At 38.2% G+C, this 27,333-nt stretch overlaps 2 protein-coding genes across 3 annotated transcripts in view; one reads left to right on the forward strand and one right to left on the reverse strand.

The window, feature by feature from the left end:
* LOC146472219 (uncharacterized) overlaps positions 1–13,286 on the forward strand; it is a 28,515-nt gene extending 15,229 nt beyond the window's left edge. For both annotated transcript variants that reach the window (XM_085119564.1, XM_085119563.1), the window contains 3 exons: positions 4,080–4,193; positions 7,553–11,882; positions 12,443–13,286. In XM_085119564.1, the coding sequence (XP_084975690.1) occupies positions 4,080–4,193; positions 7,553–11,854 (4,416 nt within the window). In that variant the 3' untranslated portion in view covers positions 11,855–11,882; positions 12,443–13,286. The remainder of the gene's footprint in view (positions 1–4,079; positions 4,194–7,552; positions 11,883–12,442) is intronic.
* Positions 13,287–23,288: 10,002 nt separating this feature from the next.
* LOC146472220 (E3 ubiquitin-protein ligase TRIM45-like) lies at positions 23,289–27,314 on the reverse strand. Its single transcript, XM_085119611.1, has one exon. It carries the CDS (start codon positions 27,267–27,269, stop codon positions 24,921–24,923), a length of 2,349 nt encoding a protein of 782 aa, XP_084975737.1. The 5' UTR covers positions 27,270–27,314; the 3' UTR covers positions 23,289–24,920.
* Between the last annotated feature and the right edge of the window lie 19 nt (positions 27,315–27,333).

Genomic DNA, 27,333 nt, shown 5'->3' on the forward strand with positions numbered 1-27,333 from the left:
GTTCAGTGGAATGAACAAATGTACAAAACGGCGAATCAATCGTTTTTAACCTAAACAACTTTTCGTTTGTAAAAACTACATTATTCAACATTTTATATTAGAATTCCCGAATCTTAGTTTCAATTGTAACTGTAAAAGGTAAGGAGTATATTTCCCTCCAATCAGTTTGAAGCTGAGGAAATTTCTCTCGAAACTTCTTTTGAGCGGTTGGAGGTACTAGTTTTCTACTTTTAAAAGCGACATAAAGCAATTTTGATGAAACCTTTGACAGCGCTACCTCAGAGTCTTCCGTCTTTAAATACAATGCGTCACCAATGTGTGAAGGGGGGTGCTATGCACTTTGTCTAATGATCCGCTTCCATTCACAAGAGAGCGCATCAACGATTAATCTAAAACGCTCCAATGGAGAAAGATTCGCATTTAACACGTTAGCACCCTTTAAGAAGACTCCCCATCAGAAAGGAGGTCACAATTCCCTCAGAAAAATAGTTTTTCGAAGACTGAGAGCATTTGCACAGTAATATTTTTATTATTCCAAATAACTTGTTGTACAACGTCTCTGTATGTATGTATGTACTGGAGAGATATTCAATGACGACCAAGCATTAAGACACTCTTTATAAAAATCCGGAAGGTAGACTAGCAACTTCCTGATATCGAAATTACACTTAAGAATAAATTTTCCACCCACTGGAGAGAGAAAATAGTCGAATATTGTCTTCCAAGAACTACTGTTTTCTTCATCTACAAGTTTTTTTAATAACATCACCCTCTGTGCTAAAACCGTTGATTGAATATCCAGCATCCTACGTCCACCTTCTTCAATGTCATTGATAAGAGTGGATCGCTTAATTTTATCATTATCTTTCCAAATAAAATATAAATTAACCTGTTAATCTCTTTAATCAAATCGTCTTTAACTGCAATCAACGCCGTTTTACTCAAGGGTATGTAGAATAAAGGATTTAACAATTTGTATTCTTCCTATCAATGTAAGCCCTCTCCACTTCCACATATTCAGGGTATCCGAAGTTTGCTTTCATCCTTGATGGTGTATGATAATAAAACACAATTCCCAGGATCTAATTGGTTTTCGTAATGTATGAGGATGCTTAGTCCGATGCCTTTCAATTGCAAATATCTCCGTTCTATCATTATTGACTCGGAGATTGGAAAATTTAGAAGAAAGCTGCAGTTGTGCCAATAAACGATGATATGACGCAGCATCTCTAAGAAAACAAGTCATATCATCAGCAAAGAGTGTTAGTTTAATTTCTTCCTCATCAATTAAAATCCCTTTTATTTCATTTTCGTCACGAATTCTGCAGGCATGCACCTCAATGGCCAAAATGAATAACAAAGGTGACAAGGGATCGCCCTGCCTAACACCACATCGAATATTAAACTAATCACTGATAAAACCATTGTTTAAAACGCAACTTCATATATTGGTGTAGAATGTTTTAATTCGCTACACAAATTGTGTTCCGAAGTTGAATTGTTCCAAGATTTTAAGAAGGAAGGAATGATCTAAAGAGTCGAATGCTTTCTCAAAATCAATTGCTAGAAGTATACCTGAACTATCCGTAAATTTAGCAAATTCGAGAATATCTTCAATTGTTCGAACTCCGTCGATTATTGATCTTCCCTTGATAAAGCCATTTTGATTAGAATTAACAAGCTTAGGTAAAACGATTCTAACCTTCTTGCTATTGTCTTCGACGCAATTTTAACATCGACATTAATCAAGGAAATCGGCCTCCAATTTTTAATAAACCGTCTGTCTTTGTCTTTCTTCTCTAATAACGTAATCATAGCTAGTTTTTGCGAGTTTGACAGTTGTCTTTGTTAATGAGAAAAATTCAAGGCGTTAAGAAGGCATTGTTCTACGAGATGCCAGAAGCCGAGATAAAATTATACAGTCAAGCCATCATTCCCCGGTATTTTATTTTTCTCAAAAGATTTTAATGCTTCGAAATATTTGTTTGTTGTAATTCTCTTTTCTAAATATCCCTGCTGTTCGTCTGTTAACCTTTTAATATGTATATCCTTAAGGAATTCATCAGTCGATACACCCCAGTCCTGATCACAAGAGGCCTTATCGTAAAGATTGACATAAAAACTATGAATCTCTGTCATTGTTTGTTTCGGGTCCGTTATGCGCTAATCGTTAGCCCCTACTAACTTTCTAAAACAGCTCTTTTTCTTTTTAGCATTTTCTAAATTCAAAAGTATTTATTACTTTTCTCTCCGTATTCGCATCAATTTACTCATGAGCGTATTATTGCTCCTTGCGCTATATATTCATATTGTCTATCATATTCAGTTTGTAAAATTTCCAGGTCATTTAAGTTTTCTTGATTGGGTTGTTGATCACATTTTACTGTACACTCTTTAATATTTATTTCTAAGTCGATCTGATAAATTCGCTCTTGTAACGCTAGCCTTCCGTTGCTATAGGTAATAGTTTCATACCGAATTTTGTACTTAATAAAGTCCCAAATGGCCCCTAGGGTCCTGAAATTCTTTTCCATCTTCCAACCAGTCACTATATTTCTCAGTAATTAAAGAAATATATTCTTCGTCTTCTAGAAGACTGGAATTAAATTTCCAATAGGACGGACCCCTTTGTGTTTCTTCAATTCCATTTATTTGCATTGTAATGGCAGAGTGGTCCGTTCTTATTGCGGGAATAATGTCTACATCTTCTATCTCTTCTTGAACGGTACTTCTAATTAACCAAAAGTCCAAACGGCGCTGTATTGTTGGGGTTCATTGTGTCTCCATGTAAAGCGTTTAATAACATCTGGATTTCTTATTCTCCAAATATCTATCAGGTCATAAGATGAACACAAATCGTCAATTTTTCCACAAGATTCTCTTACTTGAGGTTTGCCGAAAGTCCCATTAAAATCGCCACCAATAACAACTTCACAATTCTCCCTCAATTCTAATTTATCAAGTTCTTTTTGAATTTCCACGAACAAGATGCCTTGACCTTTGGTCTTATTTGGGGAATAAATATTAACAAAGAGAAATTGATGTCCCTGAAGGACACCCCTCAAAACAATAAATCTTCCTTGTTCATCTTTTAGATGTTCTATTACACTACAATCAAATTTGTCTTTAACAAGAATCATAACCCCCCTGCTGTGCTTAGATCCATGACTAAAGAAGATATCACCTCTCCATTGTGACTTCCAAAAATTCTCGACTCCTGGAGTGCTGTTTATACGCACTCTTGTAAAAAGATAATGTCGGAGTTTTCTTTCGTAAGCCAGTGAAACAGTGCGTTTCTCTTGTCAAAAGAACAAATCCCCCGAACAATTAGGGGTAAAATTAATTCTTAAATTAAAGTTTCGCTTCGTGAAGAAAAAGACAAATTATTCCAATAAACAGAACGGGACCATAGATATATCGAGATGGTCGAGATGTGTTTGCCATACACAAAGCTCTGGTCATAGGTGCCCTGCATGTCCCTCACATAAACACAATACGCAATTAACACGTTAGAATCAGAAAAAAAACAACAACAGAAAGCGCAAAAAAAGCTACGACATACACTTACATAATTAAAACAGTAGCCAGCAAAAGCTGTTAAATAAAGAGTTACTACCAAAAAGGGTCTTGCAATCCTCATAACGCGTAGTAACAGTAGAAACAAAACTCCAGTTCTTGGAAAAAAATTATTATGCAAATTTGAAAAATGAAAAAAAAAAAAAACAATTTTAAACATTATATGAATTTTTAAGTTTAGCCGTTTTTATACTTGAACGCCGTCAATGAACAACTTATTAGGCTTTGCCCTACTAAAATAGACGGTCCTACCCTCTTCTTTTGCCTGCTTAAACCGTTGCATCTTCTTCTTTCTACGCTCCAAGATTTCTTTCGGAAGATCCGGTGAGATCCCAAAGCCTTTCCCTTACAATTTCTTCGCCTTTGACATAACCTTTTCACGGTCAGGGTATTGCAAACAACGTGCAATTATCTGTCGAGGGTTTCCAGTGGAAGAGTTCTGCTTCCCAACTCGATGCACCCCTTGAAATTCGAGACTCATAAGAGATCTTAACCAATGTAAGATTGACAAGAATAACCAGAAGTTGTTGGAAATAAGGCGCCGGTGTGTGAGGGAACAAAGCAAGCTGCAAGCTGCAGGGAAAAAGGCAGCGAAGGATCAGTCAGAAACTCAAACGGTAAGTTTGAAGATGTATTCTTTGTTTATTAGTTGAGAAAAACAACTCAATTCGCAACGCTTATAGAACATTACCAATCTGTTGCATGGCACCTTGTTGACTGTTTCGTTGAATTCGGATTGCACGAACCTTTCCACCTTGCATACTAGAAAACCCTATTATAATTCTGAGACTTATCAGTGTCTAGATTTCACCAACGACAATTCTTGGTAATCTATTGATAAATGCTGGACCTGTTGGCGGCTCAGTGATCAATTGTCAACTCAAATGAACAAATCGTAAAATTCTGTCATCCGAAAGTTGCCCTGGTACCTGACCATTTGCTTTGCTCTTGTGAATCCTTTACCAGACATATGCCGGCACCTTAAGGTAAAAAAACGTCTGAGGTCGTTATAATTTTAACACAAGCCTAATGTATGGGAGCTAAAACAATTTTTCCAGGCGTGTTTTGTTCATCGAATTAACAGAATAGTGGCCCAATGAGTTGTCTCGGTTACGAGGGTAACACCACCTGCATAATTTGCATGGAAACCCGGGAAAACTTTGTCTTGGCTGCTGGGGAAACCCTGCCCTGGGGTCACCAAACCTCCTGTAAACAAGGACTTACTCACGTTACATCTAGGAATTACAACAAGCAAACATTTCAGAGATTAACCCTGGAGAAGTGAAGGAGCGGAGGGTAGATGCCAACCATTTCAACGCTTTTGGGATTATGTTTAGTATCTCTTACACCGTGTGAAGTAGGGAGAGGAGGCAAGACTTTTAATACCTGTTCACTTTTTACCATTAGTCTTGTGAATATTTTTGTTTAACAAATGATGTTGTCATGCAAGGAAGTTTGAAATAGGCAAGTTGCCCAACATTTTGTGCTTTTTTAAACACAATTCTGTGTTTTCAAAATTTGTTCTGGCATTTGGCTATTTGTAATTGTTTTCGATTCAGTTGAAGTGATTCTGTAACAATCGAAAATGTTAGATGTTAGTCTGCGTAGCAGGCGGTATTTTCCGCTTTTGAATATAAAGTTTTCTTAGCCGGCGGAGAGGCCATGATAGGTGTAAGCCGCGACAACTAGAGGCATAAGCGGGCTGATTTCAATCTCCTTTTGCCCATTCCCCTCGCGGATTTGCTGCATTTTCGCCCACCTTTCGCCTTTCGCCTAACATCCTGCCAACTACGCAGGCTACCAAGATGCCGCATGCAATTATGGTTGCTAAAATAATCAATGACGTCAAATGCCATCATCACATGACCACCTTATCCTCTAGTTTACAAAATTGGCGCGGTCAATACCCGTTTTGGAAGTGGATCAAATATCAGTCATACTCCGTTCAAGTGAAAAATCAACGTCTCATAGACAAAGAGGAATAATTATGTTGATTTTGCACATGAGAACATTAAAAAATAAATAATTAACAAGGTAGTTGCTTAAGTCTAGCGTTAAGTATACATGGCGCTTCTTAGTGGCCACGCGAGTGATATTGAGGTAACCGATGTTTCTCGTAAGTTGCGATATCATTCAGGCAAGACCCTGTATGTATATAGAATGTTTGGTACCGAGGTCTACCACCCCTCTCTCCCTCCTTAAACTACAATGGGTTATCTATTGACAAAAAAACAAGGTTACAAATATGCAACAGAACAAGAAGCCTAAGGGAGGTGTTCCAACCATGCTCCATTTTACCATGTTTTGGATGTGAATACGTCTATGGATTAAAATAAAACTGAGCTACCAAGACTAATTTCTAGGGACCTTAGTTTTTAACATGTGTTTTGCAACACCAGAACCCAATACATATGCTAACTTTAACCACTTGTTTGTTTGAGGTGCTTTAATATCTAAGTTTTTGAAAGATACTTCCGATGAATTTTAATCATGAACAACGGTATGGATTTCTTCCAGGGTTAGAAACACCTCGCTGTTGAAACGAAACTATGCAAAGTACGTAGCCGGCGTCTAACGTTTGAATAAAAAAAACGATTTAAATTTAAGTTTACATGTTGTGAACACCCATGCAGAGTATCGAAATCTATTGAGTCTTTTGATTTCGATTGAGATAACATCATAAAGTGGTTATGACGCCCCAAACGCTAGCTCGTGATTGGCTCATAAACTTTAACTAAGACTTCTAATTCCACCCTTGCTTGCATGGGTTCGTCATAAAGAAATCAAAGCTTCAAACCATTTTTAAACACCAACATCAAAGGTTAATTTTTGGCAAGTTCTTTGGGATCCAAAAGGATTACCAGACTTAATACAAAGCTCGTCAAGAACTTGTATCAGCATCCATTCAAACAACTTACTTTGAGAGATTGCTTTCCATCAATCTGAAAAGCCAACGTGTTTTTGCATGAGGGTGTATTATGCTTTATTCTACTGCTTTTTCAGTCCTAATCCTTTGTTAACTTCTTTCAGGTTTATGTTCAAACTAAATAAATATTTGTTAAGCGAACAAATTTTTGTTGAAAAAGTAAGCATATTAAAATGGTTTGCCGCACTGATTAACAATAAGTTTTCTTGTAGCACACCGACGTGTATAAATCTACACGATGTTCTTCTATTGTGATTAATAGTTTTATTTTCAAGCCGTTCTAATTCCAAAAAGGCACGAATTACGAAACAGAAATGACACAATTGAATGAAATCGAGGTTCTATAAATGATGGCTATAACAAGTCAACGAAGATTTAGAAAGAGAACTAGAAGAAGATAAAAAAAACTCAAGGCAAACCCGCATAGTAAATTGGTTTTTTTTTGTCATCTTGAAGACAGTTCTACACTACTAGAGAGACCCGCTTGTTAACTTTTGTTAAAACGTGATCAAACTTTTAAATTTCTAATTTCATTATCTATATGTTTTACAATCATTGTCTATATGTCTTTTTTCTTCTCTCCAAAAACTGTTATAATCTTTTATCACGAAAGGCTAGAAGCAAATGTTAATTTGTACATAAGCGGTATGTGAGTGTATAATGGTCACCGGTGCGAGCAAGCTCTCTTTCAGTTCAGCCGCGAGAGGATTTAGGTTTTTTTTTGGGGGGGTGGGGGGGGGGGGGTTAGAAGAATAGCCCCAATCCTTTCGCCGCTCGCGCTATCCTTCCGCGGCTGACGTACACTAGAGCTTGCTCGCAGGCTATGATGCGGATGACCATTTCAATTAAGATTGATCATATATGTGTTCTCGTTTGAATTCTTTGCTGTTAAAAATCAAGTAGTGTCCACTTTTATTTCGTGCTATAATACTTGACAGCTTATTTGAACAACTAGTTGAAAACAAAAGATCAGCAAACAACTTTTCCACGTCCTATTTATCAGCCTACCACATCTTACAGGGTCCATGATTGGTTATTTTCGTTTGACAGGACAATGGCACCTTTGTGGTCAAAACTGGCAAAGATCCAAAAAGCGTCTGTAAAAAAAGCAGTACTTCTGAAAGTTTAAGAAAAACCCAAGGAAATAGCAACACACCAATACGAAACCGTGAAGGTGACATAAAAATTACAAAGGAAACGGGAGAAAAATTGCAAGAGGAGAAACTGGATTATAATCTTGGAAACAATTCTCACAGACAACAAAATTTCAAAAACGTTATAGATCACCTTGAACGACAGCTAGAAATCGCAAGAGAACTTGGAGACATCTCAGGTGAAGGAAAGGCGTATTGTAATCTAGGCTCCGCTTATCACAGTCTTGGAGATTTCAAAAAAGCCATAGACTACCATGAACGTCACCTAAAAATCACAAAACAAGTTGGAGACATCTCAGGTGAAGGAAAGGCGTATTGTAATCTAGGCTGCGCTTATAAGAGTCTTGGAGATTACAAAAAAGCCATAGACTACCAGGAACGTCACCTAAAAATCGCAAAAGAAGTTGGAGACATGTCAGGTGAAGGAAAGGCGTATTGTAATCTAGGCTACAATTATGACAGTCTTAGCGATTTCAAAAAAGCCATAGACTACCATGAACGTCACCTAAAAATCGCAAAAGAAGTTGGAGACATCTCAGGTGAAGGAAAGGCGTATGGTAATCTAGGCTGCGCTTATAAAAGTCTTGGAGATTACAAAAAAGCCATACACTTCCATGAACGTGACCTAAAAATCGCAAAAGAAGTTGGAGACATCTCAGGTGAAGGAAAGGCGTATTGTAATCTAGGCAACGCTTATCACAGTCTTGGAGATTTCAAAAAAGCCATAGACTACCATGAACGTAAACTAAAAATCGCAAAAGAAGTTGGAGACATGTCAGGTGAAGGAATGGCGTATTGTAATCTAGGCTGCGCTTATGACAGTCTTGGAGATTACAAAAAAGCCATAGACTACCATGAACGTCACCTAAAAATCGCAAAAGAAGTTGGAGACATCTCAGGTGAAGGAATGGCGTATTGTAATCTAGGCAACGCTTATCACAGTCTTGGAGATTTCAAAAAAGCCATAGACTACCATGAACGTCACCTAAAAATCGCAAAAGAAGTTGGAGACATCTCAGGTGAAGGAATGGCGTATTGTAATCTAGGCTGCGCTTATCACAGTCTTGGAGATTTCAAAAAAGCCATAGACTACCATGAACGTGACCTAAAAATCGCAAAAGAAGTTGGAGACATCTCAGGTGAAGGAAAGGCGTATTGTAATCTAGGCAACGCTTATCACAGTCTTGGAGATTTAAAAAAAGCCATAGACTACCATGAACGTGACCTAAAAATCGCAAAAGAAGTTGGAGACATCTCAGGTGAAGGAAAGGCTTATGGTAATCTAGGCAACGCTTATCACGGTCTTGGAGATTTCAAAAAGGCCATACACTACCATGAACGTGACCTAAAAATCGCAAAAGAAGTTGGAGACATGTCAGGTGAAGGAATGGCGTATTGTAATCTAGGCAACGCTTATCACAGTCTTGGAGATTTCAAAAAAGCCATAGACTACCATGAACGTAAACTAAAAATCGCAAAAGAAGTTGGAGACATCTCAGGTGAAGGAAAGGCTTATGGTAATCTAGGCAACGCTTATCACGGTCTTGGAGATTTCAAAAAGGCCATACACTACCATGAACGTGACCTAAAAATCGCAAAAGAAGTTGGAGACATGTCAGGTGAAGGAATGGCGTATTGTAATCTAGGCAACGCTTATCACAGTCTTGGAGATTTCAAAAAAGCCATAGACTACCATGAACGTAAACTAAAAATCGCAAAAGAAGTTGGAGACATCTCAGGTGAAGGAAAGGCTTATGGTAATCTAGGCAACGCTTATCACGGTCTTGGAGATTTCAAAAAGGCCATACACTACCATGAACGTGACCTAAAAATCGCAAAAGAAGTTGGAGACATCTCAGGTGAAGGAATGGCGTATTGTAATCTAGGCTGCGCTTATCACAGTCTTGGAGATTTCAAAAAAGCCATAGACTACCATGAACGTGACCTAAAAATCGCAAAAGAAGTTGGAGACATCTCAGGTGAAGGAAAGGCGTATTGTAATCTAGGCTGCGCTTATCACAGTCTTGGAGATTACAAAAAAGCCATACACTACCATGAAAGTCACCTAAAAATCGCAAAAGAAGTTGGAGACATCTCAGGTGAAGGAAAGGCTTATGGTAATCTAGGCTGCGCTTATGACAGTCTTGGAGATTTCAAAAAAGCCATAGACTACAATGAACGTCACCTAAAAATCGCAAAAGAAGTTGGAGACATCTCAGGTGAAGGAAAGGCGTATTGTAATCTAGGCTGCGCTTATGACAGTCTTGGAGATTTCAAAAAAGCCATAGACTACTATAAACGTCACCTAAAAATCGCAAAAGAAGTTGGAGACATCTCAGATGAAGGAAAGGCGTATTGTAATCTAGGTAGCGCTTATGACAGTCTTAGAGATTACGAAAAAGCCATAGACTACCATGAACGTGACCTAAAAATCGCAAAAGAAGTTGGAGACATCTCAGGTGAAGGAAAGGCGTATGGTAATCTAGGCACTGTTTATGTTAATCTTGGAGATTCCGAGAGGGCAATAGAGTACTTTGAACGTGGCCTAGAAATCGCAAAAGAACTTGAAGAAGTTTCGATTGAAGGAAGAACGTATGCTCATCTTGGCGTCGCTTATCACAGTCTTGGCGATTTCAAAAAAGCCATAGCCTACCTTGAACGTGCCATAGAAATCGAAAAACAAGTCATGGACAAAGTTGGAATTGGCCGATCATTTTATCAGCTTGGTAAGGTCTTTCGGTCAACTGGCGCTATATTTAAAGCTGCCGATTGTTTTCAACAAAGCGTAACAACGCTCAATGATGTAAGACATCATCTAGTGTTTAAGGATGACTGGAAGGTGAGTTTGCGCAATTTGCACCATGATGTATACGTAAGTTTATGGCGTTCGTTGTTATGGCAAGGCAAGATTATGGAGGCTCTGTTATCGGCTGAGCAGGGACGTGCACAGGCTCTGAAAGATCTCTTGGAGTTGAAGTATGCAGCCAAAGACACCCAAGTATTATCTAGCACAGACATAGAAACTGTAGCTGACATTTTAGGTTTTCTTCCTTGCAGTGCAGTTTTCATAGCGCTTGAGCACCAAGAAGCAATTTTGTGGGTTTTCCAGAAAGGAAAGGATGCTCAGTTAAGACGAAAACAGATCCCCGATGGTCAAGTTGATGTCGACACTTTCTTGAGCTCCTTAATGTCAACTGCAAGGCAGGAAATTGATGTAAGGGCTGTTCTTAAATGTGAAGATCGTTCATTGGATACTGCGAGAGAAGAATACCTTACAGATGAGAGATCCCCTCCTAAGAAGAGACGAAATCAATCCCCACATCTCCAGCAAAGTGCTTTACGTTTATTATATGAGACCATCATCAATCCTATTCAAGATTTATTGGTTGACAATGAAGTTATATTCGTCCCCGAGGGTCCATTGTGTTTGGCTCCTTTCCCTGCATTCTTGGACTCAGATTCAAGGTACCTTTGCGAATCTTTCAGAGTGCGGGTGATTCCATCGTTGACAAGTTTGAAATTGATCGCAAATTGTCCAGCAGATTACCACATTAAGACTGGGGCGCTTCTCGTGGGTGATCCTTGGGTGCAAGAAGTTACTTTCGAGAGGACGAAGTTACAGCAGCTGCCATTCGCACAAGAAGAAGTGCAGATGATTGGGAGAATACTGCACACTGCACCGCTCATTGGAAGACAGGCAACGAAGAATGAAGTATTGAAACGACTCTCTTCGGTTGGTTTGGTGCACATTGCAGCACATGGACGGATGGAAACAGGAGAAATTGCTCTAGCACCAAACCCTATACCAGTATCACGGGCTCCTGTGGAAGAGGACTTTGTTTTAACGATGAGAGATGTGATGAATATTCAGATGCGGGCAAGACTGGTTGTATTGAGTTGTTGTCATAGTGCCCGTGGGGAGATTAAGGCTGAGGGTGTGGTTGGCATCGCACGAGCATTTTTGGGTGCCGGTGCTCGGTCTGTTCTGGTGTCATTGTGGGCAATAGATGACGAGGCCACAATGGAGTTCATGAGAAGTTTCTACCAGCACTTAGAGCAAGGAAAGAGTGCCAGTGCAGCTCTGAACCAAGCCATGAAATGCATGAGGGAATCTGACAGGTGTAATGAAGTGAAGCATTGGGCTCCATTTGTACTCATTGGTGATGACGTCACAATCAAGTTTGGTGAAAAGGAATAGTTGACCGTCTAGTTGACTTGGAATGCAAGTAAGTTGATATTGAAATGCTGAACTGTTGGAACTAGAAAATTCACCATAATACCTCCATTTGTTCTTTTTTAGTGTTGATTTAATCAACATTTTGAAACCCGATATTTAAAAAAGAAAAAAAATAACGTTTTTTCTAGCAACCAAGTGCGTTTTACAAATATTTGCGTTTTTCTTCTTTGTTCTTTTGTTGTGGTTGTTGGTGTTGTTTATTACTTGTTACTCAAGATCACTTTCCACTTTGAAAATGTTTGATGCAAAGCCAGTAAACTTTCATTCCAAAATAAGTTAGCCTTTCATGCATCCTTACTGATGGCCAATATGATATTTCCTAGCGTTTATCGGTTTTGCAGCCAGTTATAAAAACACATGGTAGTGGATGACTTGATCAGAAAACGATTAAGTCTCCATCTGAAAATGTATAGAGGCAGTTTATGAGGTTTGTCCGGTAAATATCGAAATCCTTTACAGAATGACAAAGCATAGAGGGTACGGAAAGCGAAAACAAACTCCGTCACTAGTCACTAAACTTGTATCTTTTTTGTTGTTTTTGCTTTGTAGCTGCTGAATGCGGAGCTCAGTGATAAATGAAGAAAAGACTAGAGGATCATTGATAATGGCTTACATGACGGAGGATCATCATGACAAGACAACGATGACTAGGAACTCGTTAAAAGGACTGTAAATAGCTTGTTAATTTTAAGTATCGCAGGGTTCTGATTGTTTAATTAGTAAACGGTTATCAAAGCTCCGTCTCCCTTTCAAAAAGTGTTCGCTCTACCTTAAAATAATGAAATGTGTTTATACTAAAGAAAGAAAAGGTATCGTAGTTCTAATTGTCCCAGGAGTGTTATATTTGATAATGAAATGCGATAATTCTTTACTGCTGAAACCGCAAGTCGGATGAATGTAAGGAAAGCGTAAGACGAGACTCGATCGGTCTCAAATGATGCATTTAATAAATTTTGTCAAATCTGAACAGTGCAGCAGACACAGGAATTATGCCTTTGAAACATTGTTCCCTTCGAAATAAATTTCAATCTCGTACGAAAAATAAATGTCATGTTGACAATGTGCATTATTAGTGCTATTAACAGTGAGAGATATTGGCCTTAGTGGTTAATTGGGAATAGGTCGTATTTCAACCCTTTTAATCAAGACTTCCTGGGGCCGCCCATGTACAGTACAGTTTATAATATTCATACTTTTATATACACAAGGACTGTTTCCAAGATTTTGCTAAGAGTCAAATGTGAAGTATCTGAGACTTTTAAAACTTTTCAAATTTTCTGTCTACACATATCAAATAAACAAGCACTCCTCAGTGGAAAATAATTTATTAATAAAAAAAAAAGAACAAAGATAAAAGGAACCAAGCTAGTGTCTTGAATGAAAAGTAGGACTTCTGTTTGTCACAGGTTTTCTGTCTACGTCGTAATAGACTAATTTCGAAATTTTAAAATTCTAGCTTGTTTACGAGGCTTAGCGGAATACAACAAAATAAATTAATTATTCATCTTTTAGCCTCAATTTTATTTCTGTTCTTTTATTTCGCTAAGCCTCGTAGCCAGGTACGAATTTTATTACATCAAAATTGGTCTGTTCATTATTGTTACAACTGCCATTTCTTGCACTCTTTATCAGTTGACACTACAACAGTCCATCATGAAGCAGACAGCTCGGAATATTCTTTCAAAGTGGATCAGCCATATTTCCACTTGTAGTTGATTACTAAATCTTCTCCGAGTCTGATTGGTTTCAATTGATCACGTGATGTGCTTCACCAGCGGAGAGACACTGTCAGCGCATAGTGTCCGTCGGGAGAAAATGCCTGGATGGATACTGACTCGTCCGCGCAAACATCACCCATTTATTCTTCCACTTCACTAACAAGCGGGCTGTTTTCATGGCATTTTTTTCCTGTACGGTTTTCATTTGCCTTGCCTTACGACCAGAAGACTTCAATGGCGCTATTTTTGAACGTGGTTTAACGGCTGTTGTTATATACCTAGGCTTTCACTCGACAAAACGAGCACTGTGATTGGTTGATTCTCGGTAACGTGCCCCTGATCAAGTACAAATGTATCCCGACCGGGATACAATTCCGCAGTTGTTGCCCTCTCAGTTGTTTGTTTGTTTTGTTGTAATTGTTGAAGGGAAAATGTTACACTTAATGTATGGTCCGTCGGGAAACTAGTTAGTCTTGTTTTCGCTCGAGTCCTGATGTTTCACTCGAAAACAAAACTAACTGTTTCCCTCGGGACCATGCATTAAATGTATAATATCTCTTGACCGCTAAGCCAATAAATACACGTTGTATTGCCCAGTAATCCAGTTTTAACGAAAGATCATATTACCTAAGTGTGTTTTCAAGTTTGAGTTACACCAGTGAAACGGCAGACATAAATGGAAAATTTCCGGATGGAAAGGGGTCACCCAGTGAGGTCGTTGAAGAAAATTTCTTAAAATTTTGTCGCTTTATGCCCTTTTAAAGACATATTTGTGTAAGATAACAGAGATTGATCTATTCCGGGAATGCCTTAGCCTAGCTGTTGCTTGTTGTTCGAAAATGCTATATTTGTTGCCTTCGAAACGAAAGAAACTAGTTTTCAGTGTCACGAAATCTTCAGCTGACAATTTGCCGAAGAAAACTGTAGACTTCAGTAACGACTAATTCGGAACTTCTCAGTTGATTTAAGGCCTTCCGAACAGACATTCACCGAAATAAACTTATTCTTGAGCATGGATTGGGCAATATTCAGTAGGAAATTAAATTAAATGGTTTTCAATAGAGATATTATTTTAGGAGTGACCTTCACCCAACCCACTTATGCATACCGGGAACTACAACTATGGCAAGTGAGCTCTAATTCTAAATAAATTCAGGGTGATTCAGTTCAGTTCAGTTTATTTTTTTCCATAAGTTGCACAAAAGCAAGAAAAAATAATTATTTAAAAAAAATCGAGCAAGAAGTTCATTCCATTCTAGACTAAAATCCGTGAAAATGACCAAAAATGAAGCCATAAATTTACTCCTTTTTGGCCTCAAATTGGTTAAAATAGCCTAAAAGAGAGCAATACGTTCATTGTTTTCTGGTCTCAAATTCATGGAAATAGCCAAAAATCGGGCTAAAAGTTCACTTTGGTGTGGTGTCAAATCCGTGAAAATGGCCATAATTTTAGTAATAAGTTCATTCTTTTCCGGTCTTCAGTTCGTTAAAATAGCTAAAACTCGAGCAATAATTCGTTTCTTTGTGGTTTCAAATTCGCGGAAAAAGCTCAAAAATTCGAGCAATAAGTTCATTGCTTTCTGGGCTCGAATTTAGAAAAGGAAATATTTCTTTTCGCAACAGATTTGTTTCAAGGAAACAAACATTGTTTCGAATTTTTTTTAGAAACATTTAATGTACAAACCATTTTCAAAAGCAGTGTCAGGATTTAAAATTGAGTATGGCTTCGCATCCCATCGCACCGTATCGTATCCTGCTGTGTTGTGTTGTGTTGTCTTCTGTTGTATTGTATTGAGTTTTATTGTAATTCTCTTGTGTTGTGTTTTATATTGGTAATTGAACTGAGTGGAGTGCAATTTGGTCTGAAATCATACGCGTGATTTCAAAATCAAACGAGCGCGCAGCGCGAGTTTGATTTGAAATCACAAGTATGATTTCAGACCAAAATTGCACGATACGAAGTTCAATTACCACTTAATTTCATCCATTTTGAAATCACAGAGTATCATTGTCAATATTAATATTCTATTTGTGTTACTTCATTTCCATTTTGATGGGCTAAAGAAAGGATGCGATTTAGAGCAAAAAATGGTGCAATTTGGGAATAAATTGCACCATTTTGGACCAATCAGATTCCAAAGATCACCAGTGATTTCAAAATGGATGTAATTACTTACGAAAGTGTGCCTTCTTTGTTTTGTGTTTGTTATGTACGTATGTCTTGTCATTTCATTGTGCTTGTGCTGTGGTGTTGTGTCATATTGTGCTGTCCTTGTCTGGTGTCGTATTGTGTTTTCTTTTGTTGAAAGGTGATTGTATTCCGTATTCATTCTGTATACTGTGTGTTAGGTTTACTGATTCCGCCCAAACCAGCCGGGTGGTGTCGCACTTATATAGGCAAATGACAATAGCTTGATGGCAAACCAATCAGAAGCGAGTTGCGTCATTAACCAACACAAGAAGAAGCAATAGAATAATTAAAGCAAAGAACTTGACATAATTAAAATGGATTAACATAAGTGACTAAACACAATGAAGGAGAATGTAGACAAACCAGCAATAATGTCCTAAACTCTGCTACTAGATAAAATATGAAGAGATTCGCGTAACACATTTCTGATGTATTGAGCTATTGGAAGACAAGTATTCGATCACGGATTCTCCGGAAAATCGACCTGAAACAACCTTTGCTACAATCTTTGTAAGTTGGTTTCTTGGCGAATTCGGTGCGCCGGTGTGTTGACGTAATTGCAAATCAGGTGTGTTCGTTTGCTGTAAAGTCATTTTGTTGAGGAAACCTTCCAGTTGAGCCCTTCAAAAGTACAACATTTTCCTTTCGATTCCCTTACGAAGGTTTAGGACCGTATGGTGATTATTTCTGTAACGGTATAACCTTTACTGCAACTAGCAATTAGCGTGCGCGCGACAATTTCTGGACTCAAATTCGTGGTAATAGGCCAGAACCGAGCAACAAGTGCACTCCTTTCTGGTCTCAAATTCAAGAAAAAAGCAAAAAATCGAGCAATGACTCATTGTTTTCTGTTTCTGTTTCATTGAATTTGTGGTAGCCAAGGAAATTTCATTTCGAAACAGATTTGTTGCAAAGAAACAAAAATTGTTTCGAAATTTTTAAGGAACATTTAAAATCCAGAATATTTTGAAAAGCAGTGTTCGGATTTAAAATTCAGTGTTGCTTTACATCGTACCGTATCGTATCGTATCGTATCGTGTTGTGTTGTCTACTGTTATACTGTATTGAATTTTGTGTAGTGTTTTCTTAAGTAGGCATTTTTTCTTTGTTTAGTGTTTGCTGTGTTGTGTTGAGTAGGTATGTTTCGTCATTTTATTGTGCTTGTGTTGTGTCCTATTGTGTAATAAACCCTACTTTCAAGGTTTGGCTAGCTTCGCTTACTTGAGACCTGAAAGAAATGAACGTATTTATGGGTATTTTGCTATCTTCACGAATATGAAAAGACCAGAAAGGAATGAACTTCTCGCTCTTTTTTTAAACTATTTTCTCGAATTTGAGACCCCAAAGAGAGTAAACTTATTGCCCGACCTAAAAGAAGTGAATTTATTGCACAATTTTTCCTCTTTTTACTACCATCATAAAGTTTTAGCCCCGAAACGAATGCACTAAGCTCTCGAATTTCACACCAGAAAGGCGTGGCGTCAACTTATTGCTGAATTTTTGGCTGTATTTACTAATTTGAGACCGTAAAGCAGTGAACTTATTGCTCGAATTTTACCTATTCTCAAGGATTTTAGACCAGAAAGGAGTGGACTTATTGACTGATTTTCGGCTATTTTAACGAATTTGACACCAAAAAGTGGTGAATTTATGGCTAGATTTTTTGGACCTTTTCACGAGGTTTCTCGATTTTTGTGTATTTGGGCTATTTTCACAAAATTTAGAGCATTAAGGAGTGAACTTATTGCTCGATGTTTGGCTATTTTCTTGAATTTGAGACCAGAAACAAGTTCACGTATTGCTCGGTTCCCCACAAATTTGAGTCCAGAGATTGTCGCGCGCAAGCTAGTAGCAGTAAAGGTTATACCGTTTCAGAAATCATTACCATACGTTCTTTTAATTAAGCTCCAACGGAAAAGTTTGTTCTTTTGAAGAGATCAACTGGAGCGCCGTTGAGGTTTTCGTAACAAAATAACTTTACAGCAAACGAACATAGCTGATTTGCAATTACGTCAACACACCGGCGATTTGTTGGGTTTTTTTGGGGGGTTGGTTGGTTTGCTATCCCTTGAAATTTATGGCAGAAGGGAATGAACTTGATTCTCGATTTTTGGCCATTTTTACGGACTTTAGACCAGATAGGAATAAAATGATTTCTCGATTTTTGGATTTTTTTTTAAATTCTAGACGTGAAAGGAAGGAACGTATATCTCAATTTTTGGCTTTTTTTATGAAGTGATAAGCAAAAAGGAATGAACTTACCTCTCGGATTTTTTGCTATTATCACGAATTTGAGACCAGAAAGGAATGAAAATATATATCTCTTGATTTTTGGTTATTTTCAAGAAGTTGAGAAGAGAAAGGAATGAACTTCTTTCTCGATTTTTGGACACTTTCACGACATTGGGACCAGAAAAAGTTTAACTTATCGCTCGATTTTAAACTATTCTTACGAATTTTTTGACAGAAACGATTGAACGTATTTCTCGAATTTTGGCCATTTTTGCGAGTTTGGTAATTTTCAGGGAATTTATATCATCACTTATTGCCGAACTTTAGCTATTTTCACTAATTTTCAAACGAGACAGGAGTGAAATCATTGCTTGTTCTTTCCGCCATTTTCAAGATATTTAGACTAGGAAAATTGAATTATTGCTCAATTTTTGGCTATTTTCATAAGTTTGTGAGCAGACAGGACAAAACTTAATCATCGATTTTTGGCTATTTTCACGAATTTGAGACCAAAAAGGAGTAAAGTTATTCCTCGATTTTTGGTTATTTTCACGAATTTGAGAACAGTGAGGTATTAACTTATCTCTTCACTTCTTGCTATTTTCATGAATTTGAGACCAGAAATTGTCGCGCCCAAGCAAGTAGCAGTAAAGTTGTACACAGTCACAGAAATCATCAGCATACTATCCTAAAGTTAAGCTTCGTAAGGAAATCGAACACGAAACCTTATGCTTTTGAATCGACTAACTGGAAGGCACTTAAGGTTTACTCAACAAAATGACTTTACATTAAACGAAGAACACTACTGGTTTGCAGTTACGTCAACACACGAGAGAACCGAATTCGCCAAAGGACCTACTTACTAAGACTCATGCAAAGGTTGTTTCAGGCCGATTTTCCGGAGAAACCGTTTTTAAATACTTGTCTTCAAGTAGCTCAATATATTGTTTTTTAAACCCACATTTCGGTATTTGGAAATTGGATTAAATACTCTTCTTAAGCTTCATGTTCGATGTATACGAACAGCATTAGACCCTCGATCCACACTTTCAGAATTGCTGGGAAAGAACTGACGTGTATGACTTAAAGTATCGCATGATAAAATATTAACTAGAAAATTAATTGAATGAACAATGTCGCGAAATATATCAATACAGATTGCACAGTTGTAAACCGCATGCGCATTTGAACATTTCATGAAATTTGCGCATTAGAAATGTTATTATTATTATTATTATTATTATTATTATTATTATTAAGTTAATGTACTGCATGACAATGATGTAACTGTACTCATTCATTAAAGCTAAATTAGGAAAAGAAACGCGTTTTTAAATTGTTTAATCAGAATTAAAAATTAGGAGCATTACAATACTGTAGGCTTGAGGATTTACTGTGCCCGTGATGCAAGGAATTAAAGGGTACTTGTTGCGCAAATAGAGTAAATCTTAGTACAATTGTAATGTTAGGACAGATCGCGTCGGAACGAATAGAGAAAAGTGAACTGTAGATTGGATGTTGGAGATTGTTGAAATCTAAGAATAAAACCTCAAAAAACGAAAGACACAGTCCTCTTTAGTTTGTGAACCGGCAAGTGCGGAGTCCGCATTTCGTGGACCAGAGTCCACGAAATATTTCAGAGAGGAGCTAATAAGAGAGATAGGTGTAGAAATACCAATTTTTTTGTCAGGTCGTTACTTTAAGCCCAAAATCAGTCCCAAGGGAATTTTTCGACACGCCGAGTACAAAGGGGACTTCAACGAGTGAACAATTCCGACTTCGTTATTTGGTCATTTACTGCCCCTATCCCTAATGCCCCCCTTTCCACCCACCCATTGGAGAAAATCCTTTTTTTGTGGAGGGGGGGGGGGGGCCTCCCGACAATTATTCAAACAAAAGCTCTCAATCGAATCAGTTTGTCCTAAAACCTCCTCCGAGGCAACTTTGGTAGCTCGCAAGGGAACAGAGTCCAAGAAATATTGCAAATAGGGTTGAGAGGGAGGTGTCAAAACACCAATTTTTTTGTCCGATCATTGTTTGTACATAAAAATGAGGGAGTTTTAATACCGGGGACATAAACGAGTAAAAAATGCAGACTTCGTAATTTCGTCATTTTTTGGCCCTCTCTCCTCCCCCCAATGGAAGATCGCATTAAATTGGCGTTTTGACACCTCTCTTAACCCTCTTGGGAATATTTTTTTTCAACGGTTGTCTCTTGTGAGGTACAAAATTTGTCCCAGAGGATGTTATCGGACACGCGTATTTGCTTGGTATCCTTCTTATGAATTTTTTTCGTGTCAGCAATAAAACCAAATGTTGCCCAATGGGGTTAGGAAAAAACCTTGGTGAAATTTTAAAGCCGGCATTTTCATAGCCTGCGTGGCCTGCGTAATCGGGGAAGGGGAAGGGGAGCGAGGGAGGCGAGAAAAAATGACGGGGATTGGGGAGAGGGAGAAGGGGAACGCCTGCCACAAGAACCCCATTCGCTTCATTTCTGCGTTCGCTGGCAAACGCAAATTTCTGATTGGCTAATTTTTGACAGTAAGCCTCTTGAGAATTGAAGCAATTTAATCTGTCTTACTGCGTGCCGTGATACAAAAACAAAATGGCGGGCGAGGAGGATGTTTTATCGAAGGCTTTGGCAGATTTGAACTTGGTTTCGAGCAGCGAATTTGGATTGAAACAAGAGCAAGAAGTTGCAGTAAGAGCACTTCTAGATGGAAAGGATGTGTTGGCAGTTTTACCGACCGGTTATGGCAAGCCTTATCTACCAAATGTTCGTTCGTTCAATGGACTATAAATTGGATGACCAGGCAGCAATTCTGGTGATTTCTCCTCTGATAAGCATCATCAAGGATCAAATCAGTGAAATGACATCGCTCTCCCTAATCCCCCTCATTTTTTCTCGCCTCCCTCGCTCCCCTTCCCCTTCCCCGATTACGCCGGCCACGCAGGCTAGCATTTTCACTCCATTGATGTCACCAGTCGCCTTGGCGTGTCGAAAACCCCCTAGGAACTTACTTTTATGCAAAGTGACCTCGCTAAAATTTGGTCTTTTGATACCTCTCTTTCTTAACCCTTTTGAAAATATTACTTTAATTTTGTTGCACAGCCTTATCTAAATCTGTGTTATTATGTAAAGTTAAGTTTCTTTTCTTTATTTATTACCGTTTTTCCAGCACGTTTTGTAATTTATTGTAATTTTTATTTTCCATTTTTTTCTCGTGCGCGTCTTGTCTCGCCTCGACTAGCTTTGTGGCTATTTGCGGGACAAGCAACTTATATCTGAGTTTGTAAAAATAAAATGGTTGTTGTTGTTGTAATATTTCACTGACTCTAGGCCTTGGGAGTGACAAAAGTTGTCCCAGAGGAGGTTTTCGGACACGCGGATTCGATTGGCACCCTTCGTAGGAATATTTGTCGGGTCAGAAAGAAAACGAATTTTACCCCCTACGGTAAGAGCAGAAAAAGTGAAGAAATTTTTAAGTTGGCATTTTCACTCCATTTATGTCTCCAGTGAACTTGGCGTGTCGAAAAACCCCCTTGGGGCCTTCTTTTATGCAAAAATAGTGACCTCTCTAAAATTTGCTGTTTTGACACCTCTCTTTCTTAACCCTCTTGGGAATATTTGTTTGATTCTGGTCCCTTTGGAGGAACAAACGTTGTCCCAGAGAAGGTTTTCGGGCAAGCAGATTCAATTTGCTCCCTCCGTATGAATTTTTGGCCCCCAAAACCGATTTTTTTCCCCCTAGTATTAAGACAAAATGTGCCGACAAAAAGTCGGCATTTTCACTTCATTTTTGTCCAGCTCTGTTCACAGAACATATCCAAAGATAAACGCTTTAAGCTTTCCTCTCAGCAGAAAGGGTACAAACGATTTGACAACAAAGAATTCCAGTTTACAAAGAGAAAACTAACAATTAATCGAAAAGAATAGGCTAATTTCAATAAATCTCTTCCTAGAAATATCAATAATACTGCCAGTTTAATATTTTCCTTCGTGAGCTATAGAGCGTTTTCGTTCACGTGACTACTCGCCATATTGGTTTACTGAAACAAAAGAAAGTAATTGCATAAAAATAGAGTTCAATTCCCAGAGGTTTAGTTTGGGACACCAACATGGCCGCCATTTCTTTGTTTTGGGACACCAACATGGCCGCCGTGACGTCATGTGAAAACACTCTATAAAGTCTTGTAACGTTCAATCTGGGCATTGCAAGAGCTACAACTGGTATACCACTTTAATTTTTCTGATAGGAGAAAGATCCTCGCAGTTAGTATGCAACATAAGCAGTTGCGAAAAGAAAGCCTTTCATTTATTCATCCTTCACGGTTATGTTACGGACTCACAAAATGAGCAAGCAGCTCCCAGTTGGCTTGATAGCCTAGTTGGTAGAGCACTGCACCGGCATCGCAGAGCTCTTGGATTCGAATCCTGTTCAAGCGTGGATTTTTTTAGGCTTCCTTTTTGCAGCTGCTTAAGCTGCATACTAACTGTGAGGATCTTTCCTCTATTTGATCTTTCATCCGCAGCTCAAAATATATGTTTCATATATTTACATTTATTTATTCATTCCTCACGGGTATATTACGGACTCACGGTGTTCTAATAAAGCAGGCTGTTTCAACCAATCAGCGCGCGCGTTATATCGAAACTTTTTTATAAAAACAAGATAGGAAGAGGAGGAATCGAAAAGGAACTGTAGTACAAAGAGTGTGAATCTAAGATGCTGGACCAATGAAAAGTGGCGAGCACAACGACACTTAAAAAGGGCGACACTACAGGTCTTTTTTGTTATTTACTTGTAATATGACAAGAAAATCTGTTGGTGGCCGACCCTGTTTAACGTGGAGGTGATGAGGGTTGAGAGAAATCGTAATTGCGTAATTGTGGCACATAAGTGGCAAACACATGGGCTCACTTAGACTACAACATACAATGCAGAGTTGAATTCTCTGATCCATTATATGTATCATTGTATCATTGGTTCTAATGGCTGCGCAGGAGACTAAAACAGTGAAACAGAATGATGCGTTCTCTTCCTCATTTTCTCGCACATTAAAAAAATGGTCGTTTAATACTATAGGACGCATCATCCGTCTGGACGAACTTGGGCTAGAGACAAATGACCAGACGAACCTTAAATGTTTGCCCAAGTTCGTCCAGACGTACAATGCGTCCTCTAGTATAAAAAAAGGCATATGTTAGTTGAAGTGACATTCCAAACTAAAAAGTAAACTCAAATCAACCAGCAATTATTATACTCTTCTTTATTTAAACTCAAAATTATCTACAGAAATTATTCATTCATTTCATACAAATCTCCAGGTCCATTGTTTCAATTTTACAGAATTAGAATGTTCTAGTTTTAAAGCTCCTCAAAGAGCAGCCTCGTAAGTAATTACATGATACATAATTCCTACTTACAAACACAAAACTAAGAATCAATACTTATGAGATAATGTACAATAAATCTCAGCGTAAAAAAAAAATAAATTCAACCTTTTCATTCCCAGAGCCATAAGGTAATAAAACCTTGTTGGAACTGCTAAGCTGAACTTTACATTGGCGCCACTGAACAGCATTTTTCCGCTGTTTGGTTTGTTTGTCGGTTAGTTTTTTTTTCCAGCTAAATTTCGCATATTTTTTTGTTGATACTTAAACGCTCTTAGGATTAGAAAGATTGAATGAATTTGTTTTATTGACTATTTCTTTATCATGGGGTAGTTTCTCTTATACAAATGTTCTGAGAAAAGATTTCAAATATTGAACAAAACTAAGCTATTTATTGCTTACAATTTACAATTTACAAAATTACAATTTACAGTTGCATTTGTGCGTTTGACTATATATTTACCATCGAGTTGTTTCTAATCCAAATTTTCTATAAAAAGGATTCAACAAATGGACTAAGCTAAGTTATCTAGCTGTTACTTACAGTACGGCTAAAAGCATTTTTTCTAACCTTCAACGAAAAAAAACTCTTCTCGCGTTGTAAAAACACGCATGTCTTGATTTCAACGTTATTGGTAAGACGTTCAAAAGCTCAGTTGACAAATTCAAATTTTGCTTTAAAACTAATAAAAATCGAATTCATTATCAAGAAAATTATTAATACTTCCAATCCCATTTTAAGGTAATGATCTTTAGAAAATTACTTCTAGGCTCACGTTTTGAATTAGAAATTCCCTTTCAGCACTTAGGGCCACTGAGTAACGCCTTTTTGATAGTCATGTAGGTCTTCCAATTAACAATTAGATTATGAGTTCGAGATTTCTATCGTGTGATAGCTGATGAGGGCGCAGCCCGAATCAGCTATCACGCATAGAAATCGAGAGCGAATAATCTAATTGTTTTAGTATAAATCTAGTAGTCGGTCAAAACTAAACAAGTAAATTATCTACTTCCTCATCGCAGACACTTCGAAAACGCGACGAAGCGGCCGCCATTTTGTTGAAAACCGCTACTCACTACCTATCACAGAATAGATAGCGAGTAGCGTAGCCAATGAGAGAACGGCATTCGTGATAGAACACTAGTAGATTTATACTAATGTAAATTAGAACATGGCCAACGCGCGTTCGTTCCCTAACAAAACTGAACCAATTTCTAATTTCTTTTGCTGGTTTTAACTGTTTAAATTAAATTTATTGCACAGCATGGGCTGTAGTAAAAAGTAAAATAATATAGAATTATTTTATGTTAGCCGTGAAATACAGCAATTATCCACTATAACAGCCTAATTCTATCGGTTTTTTGTTGTTGTTGTTGTTGTTGTTTAACCTGGCATTTGACTATTTATTACCGTTTTATTTTGTTTACCAGTTTTCTAAAAACAAAAACCAAGCCATTATAACCTTCCTCAGTAGTTGCAGATGGTAGCTTTCATTCAAGGATTTGAATGCGGTGGTTATAACGGTCAGTGACAACAATTCTACCATTACTTAAAACAGCTATAGATGTTGGACGATCAAAACCAAAGTTGCCAACAAACTGGCCATTCAATTCAAACACTTGTATTCTATTATTACCATGATCACACACCATCAGGTGTTTGGATTTAGTCACTGCTAAACAACGGGGAGAATTAAACTTACCATCCCCTTCCCCCTTCTGTCCAAATTTATATTTGTATTTACCCTCGGTACTGAACACTTTAATACAGTGTTCATCTCGGTCTGACACTATGAGATATTCATCACACTGAACACAGTGAACAGGGCAACTAAAAGACTCAGCCCCACCTATCTTCCTTACAAACTTACCATTGGTTGAAAATATCTTAATCAGTTTGTTACCTGAATCAGCAACAATAATATTACCATTGGCATCCAATGATAAACCCAAAGGGGAAGAGAGCTGACTATCAAGGCTTCCTTTCCCACCGAACATACCAATGCACCTACCCTCCCCACTGAAAATCTGGACTCTATTGTTGCCACTTTCCGCAACGACAATATTTCTATTGTTGTCAAAGCATATTCCACGAGGGAAGTTAAATTTTCCCCGATAGGCGCCCCTAGCCCCGAAGGATCTTAAGCAATTCCCACCACTGTCAAAGATTTGCACCCCGTGGTTCCCAGAATCAGTTACTGCTATTTCATCCCTGTCACTCACTGCCACCCCCCAAGGACAGTTTAACATTCCTATAGAGGAACCTTTCTCTCCAAAAGATAAGACAGGTTTGAACTGAAATGATTTTACTAACAAAGTCTGTGGGCAAGCTCCCTGCTCCGGTGAAAAAATACGAGAGGCACTCGGGGAATAAGGAGCGCAAAAGTTCCCGGAGCTGAGAGCCTGCTCGCCGGCTTTTACTAGCAAATCATAAGGACTGTCACGAACATGTTCCCCGTTTACCTTAATAGTAATTGAATATCTACCTTGTTCTTTGAGAGAGTAGCTGATCTTATACTGTCCATTCTTGTTATCACTGATTCGCACTTCTGTCCCGCACTCTCGCCCTCGTTCGTCTCGTATCTCCACCGTCACACGGTCACGTTTATTGTAACACTGCTTTCTCTCTGCGGTTTTCGTTATCAAAGTGAATTCCGTTTCACGTCCAGCAAATGTTTCATTCAGTCCTTTGCCTTCAGTAATTGATTGGCTTGCTTTTGTTTGCTGCGGTATCTCCAAGAAGCCAATTTTTTCGCTGTTGACAGTGTCTAACAAGTTTTCATTTTCCACAAAAACTAAAGATTCAAAACATTCAGGGTCAAGGAAATCTGAATCACTTTCACCAAAATACTCAGAGATTGTTTCTAATGATTTCTCCAGTTGGACTATCTCTGCATTGGTTCCTCGATTAAGCAGTTTATCAGTTTTCTCTAACGTTGATTCCATCGCTTTTATGTCATCTGCTGTTTTGCTGCTTTCCTTTGTGAGATTTTCCAGTGATTTTTCTGTTTGCTTTTCCACCGCAGCGAACACACGTTCCTTTTCCGCATCAATGAGCGCTTTCAACTTTTCCACAAACAACTGGATATTTGTCTTCATTTCTTCGCTTTTCTGAAGTACTTTAACGCATTTTTCATCAGCTTGACTAACAAAGTTTTTCTTTGCTTCCAAATTCTGTGTCAATGTTTTTATCAGAGTTCTTATTACAGTCTTTTGTCTTTCAGCTTCGTCTTCTATGAGCCCTAAAGTGTGACCAGAATGTTCTACAGAGCTACACGTTTGGCACACTGCCGTTTTGCAGTTCTTGCAGTAGTACTTTAATTCTTCATTTTGATGTCGCTGTTTTGGGCAAAACGCGGGTCGCTTCAATACATCTTCATAGTCCTTGTCGTTAAACTCTTTGAGGGCCAGGACTCGATGATTTGTACTGCTTCGCATTTTCTTATGTGCAGTTACGCATTCCTCACAATAAAATATGCAACACTCGAAACAGTACGAAGATTCAGAGCTCTTTTTACCGCAATTTCCGCAAGTTACTTGAGTGTTGCTGCATTCTTTAATGGCCAGCACATCAATCAATCCATTCTGATAAAAGCTGGTTGGAAGATCATATAGATCGCCACTTTCAGGTACACTGCCAAGGGCTCTGCAGGTTGGGCAAGTTATCATATCTTGTGGATTGGTTGTACTTTGACTCGTATGGTGCCATCGTCTTAAGCACTCTAAACAGAAACTGTGGAGACATGGAAGATGTCTTGGATCAGTAAATGTCTCCGAACACACAGGACAAGACACTTCTTCGCGAAGATTATGAAGCCAAGCTTGAGTATCCGACTCCATAATGTCTTCAAGGACTAAAGGAAGATTGTCCCCTCGCGAAACTCAACACCACACACCTGAGTCG

Source organism: Pavona decussata, unplaced genomic scaffold (genome assembly GCF_977016875.1).
Source record: "Pavona decussata unplaced genomic scaffold, jaPavDecu1.1 SCAFFOLD_100, whole genome shotgun sequence".
Taxonomy (NCBI): domain Eukaryota; kingdom Metazoa; phylum Cnidaria; class Anthozoa; order Scleractinia; family Agariciidae; genus Pavona; species Pavona decussata.